This window comes from Phalacrocorax aristotelis, chromosome 15 (assembly GCF_949628215.1).
Source record: "Phalacrocorax aristotelis chromosome 15, bGulAri2.1, whole genome shotgun sequence".
Classification (NCBI taxonomy): domain Eukaryota; kingdom Metazoa; phylum Chordata; class Aves; order Suliformes; family Phalacrocoracidae; genus Phalacrocorax; species Phalacrocorax aristotelis.
The window spans coordinates 6,358,248-6,379,048 of record NC_134290.1 but is presented as its reverse complement, the minus strand read 5'-3'; the positions used below and the strand labels follow the sequence as shown (position 1 = coordinate 6,379,048).

The following is a 20,801-nucleotide window of genomic DNA, read 5'->3' as shown; positions in this document are numbered from 1 at the left end:
TGACTCCTCTCATCAATGTGCTCATCTGTCTGCTGCATGGCACAAGACCTCTTTTCTGTGCTTTCTTACTTACTCGCCAATAACTGGCTGGCTCTGTCTCTGCTATATTTTCTTGAGTGCCTATTTCTGATTAAGTAGGAAAAGCTCTTGGATCAAGAACCAGGACCCTATCTTCATGACATAACCATTGTGCTGAATTTCTGCATATTAATTTTGCCTCATATATCCTGATTTATATTGCTTACAGTGAAATGATTTCAACATGAAGGTGGCATGTGCGTAGGTTCTACCCTAGAAACCCTATAACCTGCTAAGTAAAGGCCCCTTTCAGGAGAACTGAGGTGTGGTTTGAACCTTCTCATGAAGTGCACTTAGAGCTTTAGCATTACAGCTTTTCTTGCTATGCCCCAGGTAACTCAATTCTTAATCTCTTGGTTTAAACATCTCTGTCCGCATTACCCAGTGAGTAAGAGACACCGCTCAACTTCATATGCACCCTAGATGAGCTGATGATTATCACTGTTTAAGGAATATATCTATCAGGTTATTCCACACCTACTTCCATAGAAGGTTTAGATGGCCATAAAAACTTACCTGGTCAGTCCTGCAAAGGCAGAAGTGTATGTAACTTCCTGATGCACAACTTCAGGAATTTAAATGTTGCAGGCTGAAAAAAACCTGCAGAGCCTAAACATCTCTGAACTTAGGTTCTTGTTTGGCTCCTAAATTCTGAAGTTCTTACTTAAGTTTCATTCTGAGTTCTATCCGTAGTTATGGAGGACTTCTCTAGAAGGCACGGAAATCAAAGTGGATCTGCCAATGTTTGAGCTGGTTACCACTGACAGCTGAGCTTCTGAGTTCAAATAACAACTCTAAGTCACGGAACAGCTTATGCTTACTGAGAATTTTTAGTGACTACATAACTTTAATTAGCACAAACTCCGAAGCATAGTGTATAACAGAACCAGGCTTGTGAGTGAAGATAAAAACCATAATGTACCAGAGACTCCTACAGATATTCACTAGTGCTTCTGTACTTCTGACTTGGATCAATTTTCTTATTATGTCCACCTTTTCATTTAAGTAATCTCTGGTCTTCCTCCATCATGCCAAATTATAGACTGGATATATGATATGGACTTCGGGTGAGAACTGGGTTGAAAAAGTTATTCTGCTAGTCGTGCTTGTAGATCCAGGGTACTGATAACATATAAATCAAAACAGGTTCGATATGCATGGTTCTGACATTCTTCACTGTATGACACGAAGCTTCCTAATTTTGTGGCAACTGTTTAAAGTAACACTGGGTATATAGGCAATTGTAGTACCAACGAGTTATTTCTTACCTGCAGTAGTTATGCTCTCCAAGCCCTCCCTCCCCATTGGGATATTTCAAAGTATTATAAGGATGCTCAAAGGTCTCATTCCAAAAAAGACAAGGTTTCCCTGCATATTGGGAGGTCTGGTTCTGAGTGCCACGATAGTCAGCCCCGTTTGCTGTATAACATTCTGGGAAGAAATGGAAACGGAAAAAGAGAAAGAACGTATGTAGGTTTAGTGTTCGGTTATTCCCTCGCCCTCCATCCCATCCCCAAGAGACCATGTTTCCTTTCACTAACATGTTTCCTGCATTGTTTAGGCAACTAAAGATGCTGTCTGGGATTTAAGTTTTCTCTCAAACATCTATTGAAGAGATTATGGTTTCATTAATTTACTGAACAGTGTATAAGAAGTTAGGTCTGAAGAGTGGTTAATATCATTAACATGCATTTTCTGAATAAGCATACTACAACTTTTACTGATTTCCCCATGTTTTACTCATTAGGATGAACCTGTAACTTGATAATTTTCCAAAAATGAAATTAGATTTTTATCAGTCTGCCACTTACTAGCATACTACCCAAAATCTCATGCCAGTTTAACTAAAGTTGTGAATATCTACAGAAAGTGAAAGATTTTGTAGGCATGGATCCTGCAAACATTTACATCCTGATTTAGAAAAATTCTTAGGTATTTTGTTCTCTGACCTGAATTGCCTTAGAAAGGGACCTCCTTCGGTATAGTAAAATCATGATACTGTGATTTGCTACTAAAGCATTTATGCTTTCAAATTAAAACTTAGCGGTCAGTATTCTTCCTTGCTCATATTTTCTCCCATTTATATTTGTTTCCTAGCTTCCTAATACTCAGCAAGTTAGAAATCAAAGCAGAGAATTCTCCAGTCATTAAATACACTATCCCCATCTCAGCTGAACTACAAATCTCATGCTGCCTGGCTTTGCTGTGTCTCCTTAGAAACATAGAATTGTTTAAGTTTGGAAAAGACCATTAAGATCATCAAGTCCAAGCATTAACCTAAAACTGCCAAGTCCACCACTAAACCATGTCCCTAAGCACCACATCCAAATGTCGTTTAAATACCTAGAGGGATGGTGACTCAACCACCTCTCTGGGCAGGCTGTTCCAAACCCTGACAACCCTTTTGCTGAAGAATTTTTTCCTAATATCCAATCTAAACAACCCCTGACACAACTTGAGGCCATCTCCTCTTGTCTTATTGCTTCTTACTTGGGAGAAGAGACCAACACCCACCTCACTACAACCTCCTTTCAGGTAGTTGTTGAGAACTATAACGTCTCCCCTCAGCCTCCTCCAGACTAAATATCCCCAGCTCCCTCAGCTGTTCCTCATCAGACTTGTTCTCCAGACCCTTCACCATCTTTGTTGCCCTTCTCTGGACACGCTCCAGCATCTCAATATCCTTCTTGTCCTGAGGGGCCCAAAACTCAACACAGTACTTGAGGTGCGGCCTCACCGGTGCCGAGCACAGGGGCACTATCACCTCCCTGCTCCTGCTGGCCACACTATCCCTGATACAAGCCAGGATGCTGTTGGCTGCCTTGGCCCCCTGGGCACACTGATGGCTCATGCTCAGCCGGCTGTCAGCCAGCACCCCCAGGGCCTTCTCTGCCAGGCAGCTTCCCGGCCACTCCTCCCCAAGCCTGTAGTGTTACGTGGGGCTGTTGTGACCCGAGCGCAGGACCCAACACTTGGCCTTGTTAAACCTCATACAATTGGCCTTGGCCCATTGATCCAGCCTGTCCAGGTCCCTCTGCAGATCGACACTCCCACCCAACTTGGTGCTTGTCTGGAAACCTACTAAGGGCACGCTCAATCCCTTCATCCAGATCATTGATAAAGATATTAAACAGAACTGTTCCCAAAACTGAGCCCTGGGGAGCACCACTTGTGACCAGCTGCCAGCTGGATTTAGCTCCGTTCACCACAGCTCTTTGGGCTCGGCCATCCAGGCAGTTGTTTACCCAGTGAAGAGTACACTTGTATAAGCCATGAGCAGCCAGCTTCTCTAGGAGGATGCTGTGGGAAATGGTGTCAAAGGCTATACTAAAGTCCAGGTAGACAACATCTACAGCCTTTCCCTCATCTGCTACGCAGGTCACCTTGTTGTAGAAGGATATCAAGTTAGTTATGCAGGACCTGCCTTTCCTAAACCCAAGGTGACTGGGCCTGATCACCTGGTTGTCCTGTATGTGCCATGTGATGGCACTCAAGATGATCTGTTCCATAATGTTCCCTGGCACTGAGGTCAGACTGACAGGCCTGTAATTCCCCAGATCGTCCTTCCAGCCCTTCCTGTAGATGGGCATCACATTTGCTAATCTCCAGTCAACTGGGACCTTCCCAGTTAGCCACGAGTGCTGATAAATGATTGAAAGTGGCTTGGTGAGCACTTCCACCAGCTCCCTCAGAGTACCCTTGGGTGGATTCCACTCAGCCCCATAGACTTGTGTGTGTCTGAGTGACGCAGCAGGTCACTCACCATTTTCCCTTGGATTATGGGGGCTTCATGTTGCTCCCTGTCCCTGTCTTCCAGCTCAGAGGGCTGGGTAGCCTGAGAACAACTGGTCTTACTATTAAAGACTGAGGCAAAGAAGGCACTAAGTACTTCAGCCTTTTCCTCACCCTTTGTCAGTATTTCCCCCCATCCAATAAAGGATGGAGATCCTCCTTAGCCCTCCTTTTGATGCTAATATATTTATAGAAACATTTTTTAATTGTCTTTTATGGCAGTAGCCAGATAAAGTTCTAGCTGGGGTTTGGCCCTTCTGATTTTCTCCCTGCATAGCCTCACAACATCCTTGTCCTCCTGAGCTGCCTGCCCCTTCTTCCAAAGGTCATAAGCTCTCCTTTTTTTTCTGAGTTCCAGACAAAGCTCTCTCTCTTCAGCCAGGCCATTAATGACATCTTCTGATCAAATCAATATTCATATGCATGAACAATCTTACCTTTACTAAAAATGTAAAACATTTTTTATTAAATTATGCACTGTGACGGTGACAGAGCACGGGAACAGTTTGCCCAGAACGGTTGTGGAATCTCCATCCTTGGAGATACTCAAAAGCCATCTGGACACGGTCCTGGGCAACCTGCTTTAGGTGGCCATGCTTGAGCAAAGGGGTTAAACAAAATGACCTCCAGAGGTCACTTCCAACCTCAACCATTCTGTGATTCTGTGATCATCTTCCAGAAATAATCATTATAATTACTGTACCATAAATAAGTCAATCCTGTTTATAATTAATACTTGGTAACATTTATCATCCATGCATTTATTGAAAAAAGGTATTAAAATACAACAGTCTGTGACAGAATTAAAACTGCTGCGTTACACTGCTGTAAACATGTCTTTGTACTGAGTAGCATTACTGGGGAAGGTCACAAATGCTTCCTGCTGACTGCAGGCTGCGCAGCCTTCTGTTTTATCTGATCCTAGTCTCTGTAGAAACCATGTAACAGCTGCAGAGATGTTCTACTGCCCTGAGGGAATGGGAGAGTGCTCTGAAGTGGAGTATGCTGATCTCAGGTGTCCCTCATGAGATGTACTTACAAAACAAGGCTAGAAAGACTTGTGTGGCTGCAGTTGGAGGAGGAAAAAAAAAACCAACCCACCCCCACTTAATCCTGATATTAACAATACACCTTTTTTGTATTTAGAAATACTGTGGGAGAAGGGAAAATGTATTATTAAAACCATGCCTTTGAAATGAGTTTAGTCTGAGCCCACAAATATATGAATGGTGTAATTATAATGATTATTTCACAGTTTTTATTACACAGCAGATGAAAGCTGATGTTTTTGTGCCTTCACTGCGCATTTTCATGTCTAGGCAGGTTAGGATTTCTATTAAATGGAATTTTGTTGCTGAAGGCACGCAGAAGAGGTGTCTGCACAGCCGTTAATGTATACTGCTATCATCCATGGACAGAAAGCTATCTAATTCAATAAAAACGAGCTTCAAGTCAATACTCCTCCTTACTGTAATTTACCTGCCTGCCTTAGCCACGCAGGTGAGCTACATACGTTTACTTGAAAATGCAAATCTGAGTTTCCAGTTTTCAGGCCACCACAGATATTTGCACAAACAGATGAAAAAACCCCACTTTAAAGTCACCACAGTGTTGCAACTTTCTTCAATACCTCTCTTGCTTTGCAGTTACCGTAAAAGTTATTCTATGTCATAGCTAAAAAACATAAGCTGATGAATTTGGCAGAAAAGAGAGGAAAACATAATCAAACTGGATAAACAAAATAATGTACAGTATAAAGAAGTAGTTTGAGAAGTGATAAACACATCCAGAAAAGATGTCTACTTCAGCTTAGTGGGTTTTTTTGTTTCTCACTTCTAAATGAGAAGCAATATGTACTCACATCTACTCAGAAATGCAAGGAATGCTACAATACCTGAATGTAATCTGGCACACAGACTAAACTGAAGCTAACATCAGCCCATTGTAGGATCTGCTAAGACTGGCCCATACTTTAACTTGCAGTAGCAACTGCCTTTCATTTTCATGTCAGCTTTATTTTTCTGGATATATTTTCTTCAAAATTCATTGCATTAGTGCTTCAAGAACATCACACAAAAGGAAGAGTCAGAGTTCTCTTCATTATTCTTAGCTGTAGTTTTTTGTTCACCCATGTACAATAGGTAGCTGTAACTGTGCCTCCTGGATTCTTTTGCACTACCAAGAGATTTGGGAAAAATGTGCCAGCAGAGTTGTAGTGAAGCTCCCCTGGCTGTGTTAGTACCTAGATGTGGAAGGCAGAGGCAGTGAGATACCAGGTAAAATCATTGATTATCCCAGAAAAATTGAAATGAAAACTTTAAGTTATGGAATTTAGCAGCTGTTATCAAATGAAATACATACTTTTTTGTGTGTAACAGGGAATTTAATTTTGCCATAGCATTGGAGTGCAATCTTTTCAAGTAAATATTAGCATTTAAAAATCAGGTCGTCAGTCCTAACAGCTGAATTCTTCTTTTTATCACACATAGTGATTTTGCCATATTTTGCTGCAGGACAGCCAAGACTCTACCTTAGTGAGCTCACTATGAAACTAATATTCCCAATGTGTTGAAGGTGCAAAGCGAATATTTCATCTGCAGACAGACCACTGTCCTCCCTGTTCCAAATCCTTAGGCTGCACTTTAAATACAGAAGTCCTAAGAGATTCTGAAGAAGAGGAGATTAGAACCTCTGTCCTTTTTGTCTTGCACCACTGGTGCAATAATTCTCTGAAAAGATGAGCTTAAAAAATGTCAGCCAGATTCGTAAGACATCATCTAAACAAAACAGTCAGAAAAGAATAGACTTCACATAATTGGTAAAACTCTTGGGTTTACTCAAATTACCTGATTTCTCTTTGGTAGATTATGATCATGTAGAAGGGACGGGGAAAAAAATAAAACAACCACAACCACCACCTCTCCTTTACTGTGCTGGCACCCACTGGATCCAACTGCCTTATGTCGGTTGTTACTTCCATGTTACTTTAGGCTACGAAGCCCTTCGCTTGGAATCTGACATCAGAACAGTGACTCAAGAAAATTAATACCAGTTCTATGAATTTCAGCAAGCCTTATTTCTTATAGTTTTGTAAGAGTATGGTATACTATGACAGAACTTGCCCTGTATCCAAGTCCCCTCTGGGTGGCAAAGACAGCAGGGGAAGAGCAGGCACCCTGTGGAGGCTAAAGCTGACAGCTTCCTAGAAGGCATCAGCGTGCCACTGTGCTTGATAGATGTCACATGGTTTCTATTCATGCACCCAAGGCTCAGTTTAAACTATCCTGTCAACCATAAAACTATATTAAATCACTAGGGTTTTAGACAGTACATGGAGAAAGCTGTGACCATTCAAATCTTGAAGTCTCCGACCTCCTCGTATTTCTAAGATCTTAGTCAGCTGGGTTTCAGATACAGTCTGAAGTAGAGGCTTGTGTCAAAACAATGATGAAAATCAACGTCTGTGATGATTTCACTCTATTAACTGCCTAATGACCCTGCTGCTTCTACTGTTTTGAGGGGATGTCTGCAAACAGAATAATCAGAGAGAGAACCACTGCAGTAGTTCTAGTCATGAAAAGCTGGAAGGTTCCAACAGGTCCTGTTCAGGATAACGCTTATGAGCCTTAGTACAAAAACATGGGCAGCTGTGTGTTGTCAGGGCTGTTTTGTTTTCAACACATCAGGTGCCGTAACTGACAGAAAAATAATTCCTTTTTTTAAAATGAATACTACATAACTACTTATTGAGTGGCAACTGCTAGAAAGAAAAAGCAAAAAATAAGCCTGGGGATGGTTGTCCACAGTGAGTGAATGCTCAGTGTGTGATACAGGTTCACAATTAGTTTTATTGGAGCCAGATCAACATTTGGAAGATCAAACAGCAGCTGTAGTAGAAATTTTTTCCATCTGTCTCGGTTTCTTCTTCGATGTAGGGACTTTCCAATGATCATTTATGCCTTTGTTACTTTGGGACTGTATGGCTGCCTGCGCTCCACATGGGCGCCACTTTAGGATCATTTGAAAAATTAAGGTAGTGCAGAATGTAACAGACTGACTTTTCCACTGAACAAAGCACTGATGATAAAACAATGACGTTTCAGAGTATGCATTGGCTTCCGATGATTTTCTAAGACGGACTTCCAAATATTGGTTTTAATCTCTGAAGTTCTTAATGGCAAGAGGCCCAGTTACCTGAGAAACTCCCACTTCGTGCCACATTACCACAGACAGAAATAATACAGACGTTTGAATTTCATCTGCAGTCTTTTCTGTACAAATGAGATGAAAAGCAAAGAAAACAGCTACTTTTCAAACACTCTTCCTGACAAGTGGGAAATCTTATAAATCTTCTGACCATTCTTCAGAGTCCGTATTTTCTCAGAGACATATATTTAGTGACATTACAAATTGCAGACTGAAGAGATGGAGGTTTCAGGATGGTTTAAATGGCTTCTTAGAGCACTCTTCTAAGTTTGGGGCATGTACGTAGTTTTTGAGACTGAAAATTCAGAATGACAAACTTGTTATTATTTCACTGAAAAAAAAATAAAGTGACTTGCTTTATTTGTTTGCTTTAAGTTCTGGAAGCTACTTGGAGTGCTGACTAGTGGCCGGAGAGATTAAAGGTTGACAACAATTATCAACCAGAAACTAGCCTATCCAGGCCAGAAATTATCCTACCAGCTACTGCCAAACAAGAAGCAAAGTTTTCTTTTAAAAATCTGCAGATTAATGAAAGGTACATGAAAGTGGCTGCTATTTATATCTTGGGTTTTGTTACAGTGGTGTGATATCCAGAACATTAAATGTTCTGTAAGGCTGGAGCAAGAAATAAAGGTTCCTTGAGTTTACATGCTGTAACTGCCTGCTCAGTTCACGCTTGTTTTTTCTTACAGCCTTTCAGAAGGGTCAGAAAAATGACTAAGCACAATATAAAGCTATGGAACCAAAGGTGCCAGGTCTGACAATGAGTAGGTGTCAGTTGCTCGATGCATGTGCTTGCACACCGTTCTAAGAGCATTTAAAGTCATTTCCATTCTACCTAAACTGTTCTCCTTGTTCTTGTTAGAGATTGCAATTTAAGCACTCCTCCTTAAATGAAAGCACTGTATCTAGGTGCAGATGGCAACAGTTACAGGCACTAACCAGATGCTGCAGTCTCTAATTTGATTGAAAGGGTATAATTAGACAGCAGAAACACTTCAATGAGAGAGTAATACACAGAGGAAAGGACAGAAACCACTTAACTGATGCCAAGATACCCCAGCAGTAAGAGAGGCAGGGGCCCACGGGTGGAAGGGGCAGAACACCAAATTACCTTCTTCAGATGAGAACATTTTTGTTTCCCTATGGATGTGAATAGGGATTCTATTATCATAGGTTGCCACAGTTCTTCATGTGGGAACACTGATTAAAACCAGAAGAAGCTTCAGGAGATCAAAGAGACAAATATGGCTTCTGTGGTCATTATTAAAAATATTTTTAGCAGTGCAATGGTTTTCTTTGAAGATGCCGTTTTATCGATTGAACCAGAAGTTCATTTGCATACTGTCACGTGATTGGTCAGGAAAAATAATCCCGTCCCATTTTATGTTATGATGCAAAATAAATGCTTTTGGGGTGGGTAAGGCTGCTTTAGACCCACCCAAGTGAACAGTCAGCGTAGTCCTTCTGCATTTCGATACCTCACTATTCCAACTAATACTAATATGCCAAAAGCCCTTATCGAAACTATCAGGACTGGGTGCCTGTACTGTAACAGTAAAAAACCCCACAACACAACAGTTGATACAAACTAAATAAAATACCTCAGGAAAGAATGATCTTTGTTTCAAATTGCAATTTTCAGAATTTTCAAAATTGCTAGAAAATAACTCCCCAGTTGGCTGATCAGCCAGTTAAATTCTGATGTGATGCTATGAGGGCACTTGGTTAGCCAATCATCTCTCCTTTGCAGTGTAGGGGCACTCTGCATGTCATTTAAAAATCATCTCTCTCCTATCCTACACACCCATGAAAACACACACACAGACATACGCATATAATTTTTTAAAGACCTCAAATGCAATCATTTTTGCTGGTCATAACGAGTCTTATTTAGCACTGGTCCAAACCAGAGAGTAGTCACAGTGAATACTCACTCACCTGACATTTGATCAAACTTTGACTTAAGCGTCTGCCTGTCCTGTAAGAATGTACATTCCTGGGAATGTACAGACATGTGGAGTTCCATACTTGTGCTGCCTGGCAGCGTGTGAGCTGTTATATATGTGACTTGCTATTCTTGTGAAACTTTTATTACTAACCTTCAATCTAATAGCTTTTTCATCACTTTTCCTTTTTTGTTTAAAAAAAAAAAAAAGGTAAATGCGATCTGACCAGCCAGACCCTTTCTGGAATATGTTGGAAGCAGGCAAATTAGGATATGAGCATAAGAGGCAGTTACCATTATTTCTAATGCTTAAAAGCATGTATTCTGTACCCCTTTTCCTTCTGTTCATAGAATACAAACATGCTGTATTAGCCGCAGCTTTGCAGCTGCTGCCTGGTCCTCAGCCACAAGATGAAAATGCTCTTGCTTGTGATTCTTCATCACAAGGAAGGAAGGGAAGGAAGGGAAGGAAGGGAAGGAAGGGATGAAGGAAGATGTGGCCCTGTAAGAATTTGTGTTCCTTCATACACCCATTTGTTTTCTTTCTTTGTGACGTTTTACAACTGCTGTTCTATTATCAAGCATGGCAGACTGAATCCCTTTGGAAATTTCATCAGGATGGGCCATAGCCACTGTGTGGATGGAGGGAGTGGCCAATTGCACAACCATTATGGTGTGATATGACAAAGAATGCAAATTCTGCAGCTGGCAGCGTGTAATCCCTGCCTCCCTCCCACTTCTTTGGCTCCATCCTGCCTAAATCCATTCACATAACTCTGGATTTTGAGTTATGCTCTATGCATGTACAAGCACGATATGCTGAAGTGTCTGACTGACTATTTCATTTTCTGTCTGTCTGGTTAGAAATGCTTTTTTGAGTATTTCCACGATGATTGCTTAAGGCACATCAAGTAGAACTGCTTCTCTGAATCATCAAGACATCGGCAGAAAAAGATGACAGGAGATGCAAGGTTTGTGAGAGAAAGCTGAAATACCAGCTCAAAGGAAAGACTCAGCTGGAAGGAAAACCAACATGATGACCCAGTATTGCTAAATGGAAGGAAAACAGAGAAAGGAGAAAGAGGCTGATAATCATATACATTTCTGATGGGGAAGTTAAATGAGCACTATGAATACAGAAACTGGAAGTGAGAACTTGCACCGAATATACAAAATAATGTTTCTTCACTGAAACTAACATTTGCCAAAGGCATTTCCATCTCTTCGGCCTTGTAATACAAAACTCACCAGATTTAGACAGTCCTTTAATATTAGCCAATCTATTCACCCATCTCTTATTTCTGATTCACTTGAGAAATGTGGTATGACTGAAGTTTGAATGCTGCAAATGTCAGTGTTTGGATTAATAGAAGCTGTTAGACATCACACAGCGAAGCAGAAACATTCTGTGAAAAGTAGCACAATACTATGTGCAAAAACGATTGTTAACTCACTCTAATTTCTGACAATTTGAGTCATTTTTCACAAGGCAATTCCAGAAGTTAAAGTTTATCTCCTATCTTAGCAAATGATAGCGTGACGCAGTCTGTATTTTGACTGCATTCTACAATAAACTTATTAAGACACGCATTTGATAAGAGGAATACGCATTAAAAACATACTATATGACAAACTGCCTTACAAAAGAAATATTAACGTTTGTGATTTCAGAATTCTGCTAGCTTCAGGTGCAATCTGACCCAGCTTATCGATCCTGTTTCAGTCCTGCGGGATTAAGGGTCAAGAAGATGAACCTGAGGTATGGTTCGCACAGATTAGCAACTCTGCAGATTTTGTACATGTCATACAAATTACAGGTCCTTGTTGAAGTGTAAATTCGCACTGGTTCCAGGTTCTTTAGCAGAAGACACACAGGTGGCAGTGCTTTCTAGATCCACTCTCCTTTGCTACCCCTTCACTGAGAGGCATTATATATTCTTCTCCCCTTCCCCCGCCCCAGCTGCTTGTGCTCAGGCATCTCTGTCCCCTTCAGTGGCAGCCAGTGCACCCATTTAGAAGTTGGCTAGAGGATGGAAGTGCAAGTGTGTAAACAGATAGAATGCCCTCAATAGCCTGTGAAGCACACATTCACACTGGGATATATTCTCTACTTGCTGTCATGCAGCCTGCTGTGAGCGACATGGTCACATATGGAGTGTTTTGTCCACAGTTCTCAGAAATCCTACAAGACATTCTTCAGCATAAGCAAAGGAAGGAGTACCTACTGGGTGCACCAAACATGTCCTAATGGTACTGGGAACAGACTGTTAGACGTGGTGTAGATGTGCCCCTGTCTAGGCAGCTCCCTACACACTTGTCTGAAAATACTCTTGCGTTTTACTCACTTCAGGAAACTTCTGAGAAGTTGTAAAGTTTACCTTCTGAGTTCTCTTTCTGGTAAAAGGCTTTTTTTCCCCCAAGAAAATCTAGGTAAGTGTTTTCCAAATGTAACTAAGTGCACCTACAAAACTTTGATGAGGAAATATCTGTTCATGGCAGAAGGAAGTAGAGCAAATTCTATGTTATAAAGAATAACAATGATCAGAATATGCAAAGCGTATCCAGGAGGGCCATGCATCTGATGGCTGCCACACTGTGATTATCTGCAACAGCCACTTCAGAACTTGTGAAGCAGGGCCCACGTTTATCACAGGAGAACCGCAGTACTCAAAAGCATCAATAACTGAGATGAGGACAAAAGGCTGCAGAGAAATTTTAAGCGAAAATTTTACACTAACAGGTAGCAAAGCTTCAGGCTTCCCAGATGCCATGGCCGAATGAGTACCTGACTGGTCAGAGGAGTCCGTGCTCGACGGGGAGCTGGGGCAGGACGCTGCAGGCAAGCGAGGCGGCCGCGCTCCAAGCTCTGGCTCTGCACCCCCAAGTCTGCCCTGCTGCCACCGGCTATTTCACTCCCCAGTGAGTAAGTGCACCTCCGCCCCACACTCCTCTCTCCCTGCAGATGCCTCTGTTCCACAAATCTAGCTACCAAACCACTTTTATAGATAAATGTGCTGCTCTTCTTTCTCTTACCTCATGCTTTCGTACAGTTTTCCGAGCTCCCACCTCAGCGAGCACTGGGAGAGCCTCAAGTACCCACAGGCTGCGAACGGCGCACGGAGGCACCCCCCGCACGTTTGCACGAGCAGCCTCGAGCCGGGCACCGACCCGGCGAGCAGGAAGGGCCGTCGTCGCGACCTCGAAGAGGTGCTGCGGAGCGGCGGAGCCCTCCCGCGGGAGCCCGCGCCCCACGGCGAGCCTGCGGGGCTGGGGGAGCGCCTGCCCCGCTCCGGGCCGCGCAGCCCCGCCGGGGGGACGGGGGAGCAGCCCGCAACGCGCCCCCCTCCCCGCGACGCCTCACTCACCGGAGAGAAGGGGTTCGCGGCAGCAGCTCAGCGCCAGCCCCGAGAAGGCCAGGAGGGCGGCGAGGGCGGGGGGCTCCATGGGCAGCGGCCCCGCGCCGCGCCGCGCCGCGCCGCGCCCCGGCGGCAGCCCCGCGCTCCGCGGGCAGAGGCGGTCGCGGCGGGCCGGGAAGAGCGCGAAGTGCGGGAAGCGGAGGCCCTACAGCATGTGTCCTGTAACTGCGCCCCGGCGAGGTGCCGAGTGGCAGATGAGGGATCCTATTACCAGCCATGTGACAGGAAAGGATAGAGACCGACATCCCAACCTGCTGCAGCGCGGGACCGCACAGCCGCCGCTTTTACGTTTGACACCGCCGGGTTTGGGCTGCCCGTGCTCGCTCCGGGGCCAGCACGGGGGCGCGCCGGAGCCCCCCTCGCGGGCAGGGCCTCCCGCGGGGCAGCGCCCCGACGGCCCCCGCCGCCGCCCCCAACTCCTCCGCCCCGGCAGCGCCCTGTGTCTACCCCCCGCCCCTTCCCACCCGGCTCTCCCCTCGGCTCGCACGCACCCACTCCCCCGCTGCGGCCGGGGAAGGGGCCGGGCAGGAGCCCCTCAGCCGTGGGGCCTCGCCGCGGGCTCTGCCTGCAGGCGGCCGCCGGCCCGGCGGGGGTCCCGGGGGGGGGATTCTGCCAGCAGATGGGAGCGCGCAGGTGCAGCACGGCTCTCATGCCTTGAAGGGAGGGGGGGCACGGGGACGGGGGGACGGGACACACGGACGGGGTGGGGGGAACAAGAAAAGAACGCTACAAACTCCGCACTAGTCCCGTGCGGCTCCAGCCCGCGCACGGCCGCTCTGCGCGGGCGCGGTGCGGCCGCGGGGGCGCGCCCGAGGCGGCGGGGTGGCAGCGCCGCGGCTGCGGGCGTCGTTCAGAACACAGTAAGAGGGCACCCCCCGCCCCACAGGAGCGGCCGGGCGGTGGGGCCGCGGCGGGGCGGCCCGGGCACGGCGGGCGGCGGCAGAAACAGCGGCGGGCACGGCCGCCACGGGGGGCGGAGCTGACGGGGGCGCGGCGGCGGGGGCGCGGGCAGACAGAGACAGGCGCGTGGGAGCCCACGCACACCCAGAGACCCGACACACTCGCGGGCGGACAGGGACACGCGGGAACACAAGGACGCGCGCGCGCGCACCCACCCATTTGGACACGCGCGGCGCAGGGGGAGGCGCGCCCCCACCGTGATGCACCATGCGACGAGGCGAGCACAGGAACACGGAGCGGCTGAGGGACCGCGGAGCCGAAAGCAAAGGAGCGGTGTTGCTCTCCGAGAATGGTGAATGCACGTGCAGAACGGTAGCTTTTTTCTCCCCACTTTTTTACCATCTACGTGCAGACAGCAAAGGGCAATAAAAATGTCAAGGTGGTACATTAAAAAGCTATTGCCTAAACTTCTGCGCAAGCCTCTTAGCTGACCCGTGAGACGTTGTAGCAATGGCAGTGCTTCTCTGCTAAGAAACAACCAACCGGGGGGGGGGGGGGAACAAAAAACAAAACAAAAAAACCCCAGCAAAACCGACATACAGCCAGGCACACTTGCTTTGTGAGGAACGGAAAGAGGGCAAACGTTCCCGTCCTTGAGCACCTTTACACCATTGCTATGTAATGTGTTGGCACCTTCAAACATCGAAAAGGGCGAGAGCACTCTTGCTGCTCTGAAAGAAGAAGCAACAAAATAAATTTTGAAGGCTTTAACTATTGTATCAATAGGCACTACGCGATGTCTCACTCTTCGCGTGCAGAAACCTGCCATCATATAAATCGGTAAGGAAAAATGTGCTAGGATTTGCAGAAAAAGGATTACCTGTTAGCATAGCTTTACATGTATATTTTAATATCACAGCATAATAATGTGCCACATTCTTATTTCTTTGAGCTGAATTCCTAGTGAGTGTAGAATTTTTAAGCTGATGAAATATTGAAGAACAGCAGCAGTGTTCTGTTAGCTTGGTGTTATGCTTTTTTTTTTTTAAATAGTAAACAAGGAAACATTTAGTTCCTCCTAACCCATACAATAGAGAAGTATGGTCAGTTATTTGGCTCACTGATCCTGAACTTTGGTTGCACAAGAGCACTGTGAGCAGACATAATTTTGTTGCCACTGAATGTGTGTGTGTACGTGTGCGCGCGCGCACGTGTGTGTATAAACTAGGGAATTGGAGGTAGCTGTGATGGCAGAGTTACCAAGACTGACCAGAAGGAACAACTGGTGGTGGGTGTTTGTTTTTATCACTGCTTTCTTTATGATGGGCTAAGACAAATAATTCTGATTCATAGAAATTGACTGTGTTCTCAGATCAAAGCACAAATTTTTCAGGAGGACCAGGGTTCTAATTCATTCCACATATTCCCTTCCCAGTTGGAGCCACTGTGGTGGGTTGACCCTGACTGGACACCAGGTGCCCACCCAGCTGCTCGATCACTCCCCCTCCTCAGCTGGACAAGAGAGAGAAAATGCAATGAAAATACATGGGTTGAGATAAGGACAGGGAGAGATCATTCACCAATTACCATTACAGGCAAACCAGACTTGACTTGGGGAAATTAGCGTAGTTTATTAACAATCAAATCAGAGTAGGATAATGAGAAGTAAAACCAAATCTTAAAACCACTTTGTCCTTACCCCTCTCTTCTTCCTGGGCTCAACTTCACTCTTGGTTTTCTCCACCTCCTCATGCCAAGTGGCACAGGGAGATGAGGAATGGGTGTTGTGGTCAGTTCATCACACGTTGCCTCTGTCCTCCTCAGGGGGAGGACTCCTCACACTCTTCCCCTGCTCCAGCGTGGGGTCCCTCCTGCAGAGACAGTCCTCCACAAACTGCTCCAGCGTGGGTCCCTTCCCTGGGCTGCAGTCCTTCAGGAACAGACTGCTCCACGTGGGTCCCCTGTGGGGTCACAAGTCCTGCCAGCAAACCTGCTCCACCGTGGGCTCCTCTCTCCATGGGTCGACAGGTCCTGCCAGGACCCTGCTCCAGTGTGGGCTTCCCACAGGGTCACAGCCTCCTTTGGGCATCCACCTGCTCCAGCGTGGGGCCTTCCACGGGCTGCACATGGATCTCTGCTCCACCGTTAACCTCCATGGGCTGCAGGGGACAGCCTGCCTCACCGTGGTCTTCCCCACGGGCTGCAGGGGAATCTGTGCTCCAGCACCTGGAGCACCCCCTCCCCCTCCTTCTCCATGGACCTTGGTGTCTGCAGGGTTGTTTCTTTCACATCTTCTCACTCCTTCCTCTGGCTGCAATTGCACAGGTTTTTTCCCCCCCTTCTTAAACACGTTACCCGAGAGGCACTACCACATTCACTGAGGGGCTTGGCCTTGGCCAGCGGCAGGTCTGTCTCAGAGCCGGCTGGCACGGGCCTTATCAGACATAGGGGAATCTTCTAGCAGCTTCTCACAGAAGCCACCCCTGTAGTCCCGCCACGACCAAAACCTTGCCACGCAACCCAATACAACTACTGACATCAAGTGCTGCTAGCATTCCTTTACAAATCATTGTGCGTGCATGCAGCACTTCCTTGTGGTACATGCTGTCTAATAGCACATGTGACATTACTACTCTGTGATTTAATGACCCACAAAATTCTCCTCTCCAAGGACTGGGACCCCACTGTGTTACCTGTTCACCCAATTTCAATTCTATTTTATCTGGATTCTGTTCCTTAAGGACATGGGAACAGAGAAGGCTTACAAATTTTAACATTGTATTGATAATGAAGTTCACAAAATCAACCTGATATATCTCCAAAAGGCCCGTTCAGTCTTCCAGCACTCCTTGGCAAAATCACCTATGTTTGTTCTGCCGCCCTCTTTCTCCACTAACCAGTTGCGCTCACAGCTGATATCTGTTTATACGCAAGTTACGCTTTTTTTTTAAACTGTAGCATGCTGGCAATAGACAGCCAGTTCATTGCCGATGATCATTCCCAGTCTTCCTTCAAAGTTCTTTTTTTAACAAGATTTTTTCTCTCTGTTGTACAGAATTGTTTGTATTTCAGCTTACTCTATTCAAGATCACTTGTTCTCATTTTGTAATTTTCTGCTTGTGGTTTGTGGTCTCTCTTAACAAACAACAACAATGGCAACAGCTATGGCAGCTAATAAATAATGAATAATTTCATACTTCGTAATACATGGTCTGAGGCATTTGTTTCAATTTGTCTTGTTCCCATTATAATGTAAAATCTGTACTGTTTCAGTATTTAGGTTTCCTATACATTTGGTACATAGTTTGTCCTTGATTTTTGAAACAACCATGATTTTCTAGTAGTTTATGAATTAAAGACCTTAGAAAACCAGACCAAACTACCTGCAAAAATTAGCAATTTTTTCACTATCGAAAAGAGTTGCACAATGCAGAACTGACTTCACAAACCCTTTGGGATGCAGGCAAAAGCTAATGGTGATTTTGGTGGGGTTTTTTTGGTAAAAGGAAGCCAATGAAACACACTGTAATACAGCTAGATATTGAAAAATTACGCGTGTTGCAGTTTTTCAAGGAAAACATTGCAAGTTTTGCAAAACATTTTCAGTGCAGGTAACAAGATGTTTTGTTTTGAAGATGGACTCTAACTGGACAGTTGAATAAAGATAGATTTTAAAAAAAATAATTATACGTTAACCTGGAAGGAAAGGTTTCATTTTCTGACTACTTTCCCTCCCTGTCCCCTAGCTGTACCCTTTTAAAATGAGCTCAGAACTGAAACAAAGATGCCACTTTGAGTCTGTGTTTAGAGACTTGCCAAAATGTAAGACTGCAATAGTATCTTCAATATCCTTCCCTACTAAAAAAACCCCAACAATCTGCAAATCCAACCCTACTTGCCACTAGTCCACCTGACTGTGCATCTACTTTCACATCTATCTAAATCAGCCTTACATGGCCCCAGAAAACGCAAACGTTTCTCTGCTGACGGCTAGCGTAGTAGGCTCGCATTGTGTTCTCTTTGCTAGCTTTCAAGTAAAAGGAGAGAAATGCAGAGAAATAATGAACTCTCTTGATTTTGTCAGAACTCTGGTTCTGCTGGCAGAGATGTGACTGTTAGACAAAGCTAATGCCCATAACCTTGAGAGTGATGCTTTCAGAAGCATTATCCTTTGCTTGTGATAGACAGTAGGCTGAGCCTGCTGTGATATAATCCCAGGAAGTTGGTTAGCATTTCCCATACAATTCAACACTCATTAGATTGAAAGCAGAAATCAAATGATCGCATACTATATGAAACCATTGTTTGTGTTTGGAAAGTCTGTCTTTGTTGCTGTGGACGATTTAATCCTCTGCTCTGCTTCTTCTGTATTTCATTAAAGACTCCTTTGGAATTTCATTGTTCAGATACAACTGGAACCTCTGAAAGAAGTTTCTGCTTGGCTTTGTGTCTTTGGAAGAAAATAAAAAGAAAGAGTTTTAAAAAAACATAAACACTAGAGATGACTGTTAAAGTAGTTACCACAATGTCATAGCTTTGATCAAGGGTAGAAGAGTATTGGGTTAGGTGGACTAGTAATGTTGCACCATTTTCAAAGGTACCAGTTCTGTGTAATTCCGGTGCACGCCTCCCCCAAGGAACAACATCCCTCCCTTGTCATACACTACTGAGGATTCAAAAGAATTCAATTACCAAAAGTAGTGACTGAAGCACTCCTCCTATTTAAGCAACATTTGATGAAATTAAAGAATACTGAAGGTTTGCCGTTATGTCTGTGCAACAATCAATTTCTGTTTTCTAGTACAATGGTCTAAATTATAGGAGCAAAAGGAGAAACTGGGCAAATGTCACTGGTTTGAAAACACTGATAATGAAGGGTCAGGAAAGAAGGTTGGGTTTTGAGTACAAAAAATGCAGAGGGAAAAATTCTGAGTGAGCAGGGAATCTGGGATTCAGTGGTAAATTCTGGACTTTACATTGACTTTTTTTTTTTAACCTAGGAGAAACATATCACCAAAATGTTAATAGATACTTTTGCAACTACCTAGCAACCCTTACACCTAACTGAGAGGGAAAAGCATAAACCAATTTGATTGCCTGCAATTTTTATTCTAAATACTGTGATTCCACCCCTGTAGTCATAGTGTGTTGTGACCATCATCCCCCCCACCCCCCAATCTCTGCTCATAGAATCATGCGATTGTCTGAGAAACTTATGTTTTGCTTTTAGGATAGAAAGGTGGCTGGGGAAATCTTGAAAGTATAGCCCCTACTTGTTTTTCTGTTTGTTTGTCAAAGAGAAAAGAAATCCAAAAAGCACATAGCATTCAATGATTAGGATTTTTGTATATTTCTATTGGCCTTGTGGCATTTGAAGATACTTCACTCTATCTTACTATGTAATTATGGTCCTAGCTGTGAACACCGAGAGCAGCTCCTTCTCTGGATGGTTGTCACAGCTGGGTGCAGAGGCCCAAGTTTTCAAAGACCTACAGTATGTAGGACTACTTCGTTCCTTTCTCATATAAAATATATGACTTATCATAGAGTTATATTTACCCTGAGATCCAGTAGATGACAGACTTTCATGATGCAATAATTGTCTAATACGCCTTCCCTAGTTAAAATTCATCTGTTCAAAAATTTGTTACTGTTATACAAAGGACTGCATCCTCTATTGCTATCCAAATACATGGCCCTGCTGAGTGCTATGGACTTTATTAAACTCTCTCAAAGTTTTTTTCATAAATGATATGCTTTTGGTAGCATATGAAAATTCCCTAGAGATTTGCAAAATATACGAGAGTTTAGAAGGGTTGATGGCGTCATTCTTTTTTTTTTTTTTAATTAATTTTTGATGCACAATGTTGAGTTTAGAATAGCGGTTCTGTAAGCTGCTCCCAAATGGGAGAAGTCTATGCAGCTGCAATAGCAGTGTTTTAAACCGGTTGGTTTTATATGTGGGAATCTGGTGTGGGTAAAATTTGGCAAATATAGGTGATGTCCTTTGTCTGTGCATTTTTATGTATGCAAAAAGCAGTAAATTGCTGCAGTTATCTACCCTGTGTTGAGTATCCATTTCTTCTTTTTGTACAGCAGAGGAAGAAAAAGTGTTTTGGGTATAGGTGCTCTCTGTGAAGTATAGAAAACAATGCTTATGTGATTTAAAGGGAAGGGGCAAAATTTAGCAGTGTCTTTGGCCCTCTGATAGACACAACTAATTGATGATTGAGCTCAGAATCAATGGCTATATTTTCAGTGCTGGACATGGCTATCAAACTGGGTTCTGTTTCAAGAGTCTCTGCAATGATGAACCTGTTAGAAAGGCACAGAGCCAAAAATATTTTTTAAAGTGGCTTGTTAGCACTGGCTAACAGGACCAATTATATACAGAATATATGAAATCATAACAGCCTTTGAAAACAAAGGACAAAAACCTCAAAGGAGAATTTACTAGCCAC

General features: G+C 44.3%; 2 protein-coding genes across 3 annotated transcripts in view; both read right to left on the bottom strand.

Moving 5' to 3' along the window:
• KREMEN1 (kringle containing transmembrane protein 1) overlaps positions 1-13,589 on the bottom strand; it is a 37,458-nt gene extending 23,869 nt beyond the window's left edge. For both annotated transcript variants that reach the window (XM_075110320.1, XM_075110321.1), the window contains exons 1-2: positions 13,390-13,589; positions 1,347-1,509 (exon numbers count right to left, since the gene is read on the bottom strand). In XM_075110320.1, the coding sequence (XP_074966421.1) occupies positions 1,347-1,509; positions 13,390-13,468 (242 nt within the window). In that variant the 5' untranslated portion in view covers positions 13,469-13,589. The remainder of the gene's footprint in view (positions 1-1,346; positions 1,510-13,389) is intronic.
• Positions 13,590-16,726: 3,137 nt separating this feature from the next.
• SUSD2 (sushi domain containing 2) overlaps positions 16,727-20,801 on the bottom strand; it is a 29,328-nt gene continuing 25,253 nt past the window's right edge. The window contains exon 15 of the mRNA XM_075110465.1: positions 16,727-18,790. Coding sequence (XP_074966566.1) covers positions 18,736-18,790 — 55 coding nt within the window. The 3' untranslated portion in view covers positions 16,727-18,735. The remainder of the gene's footprint in view (positions 18,791-20,801) is intronic.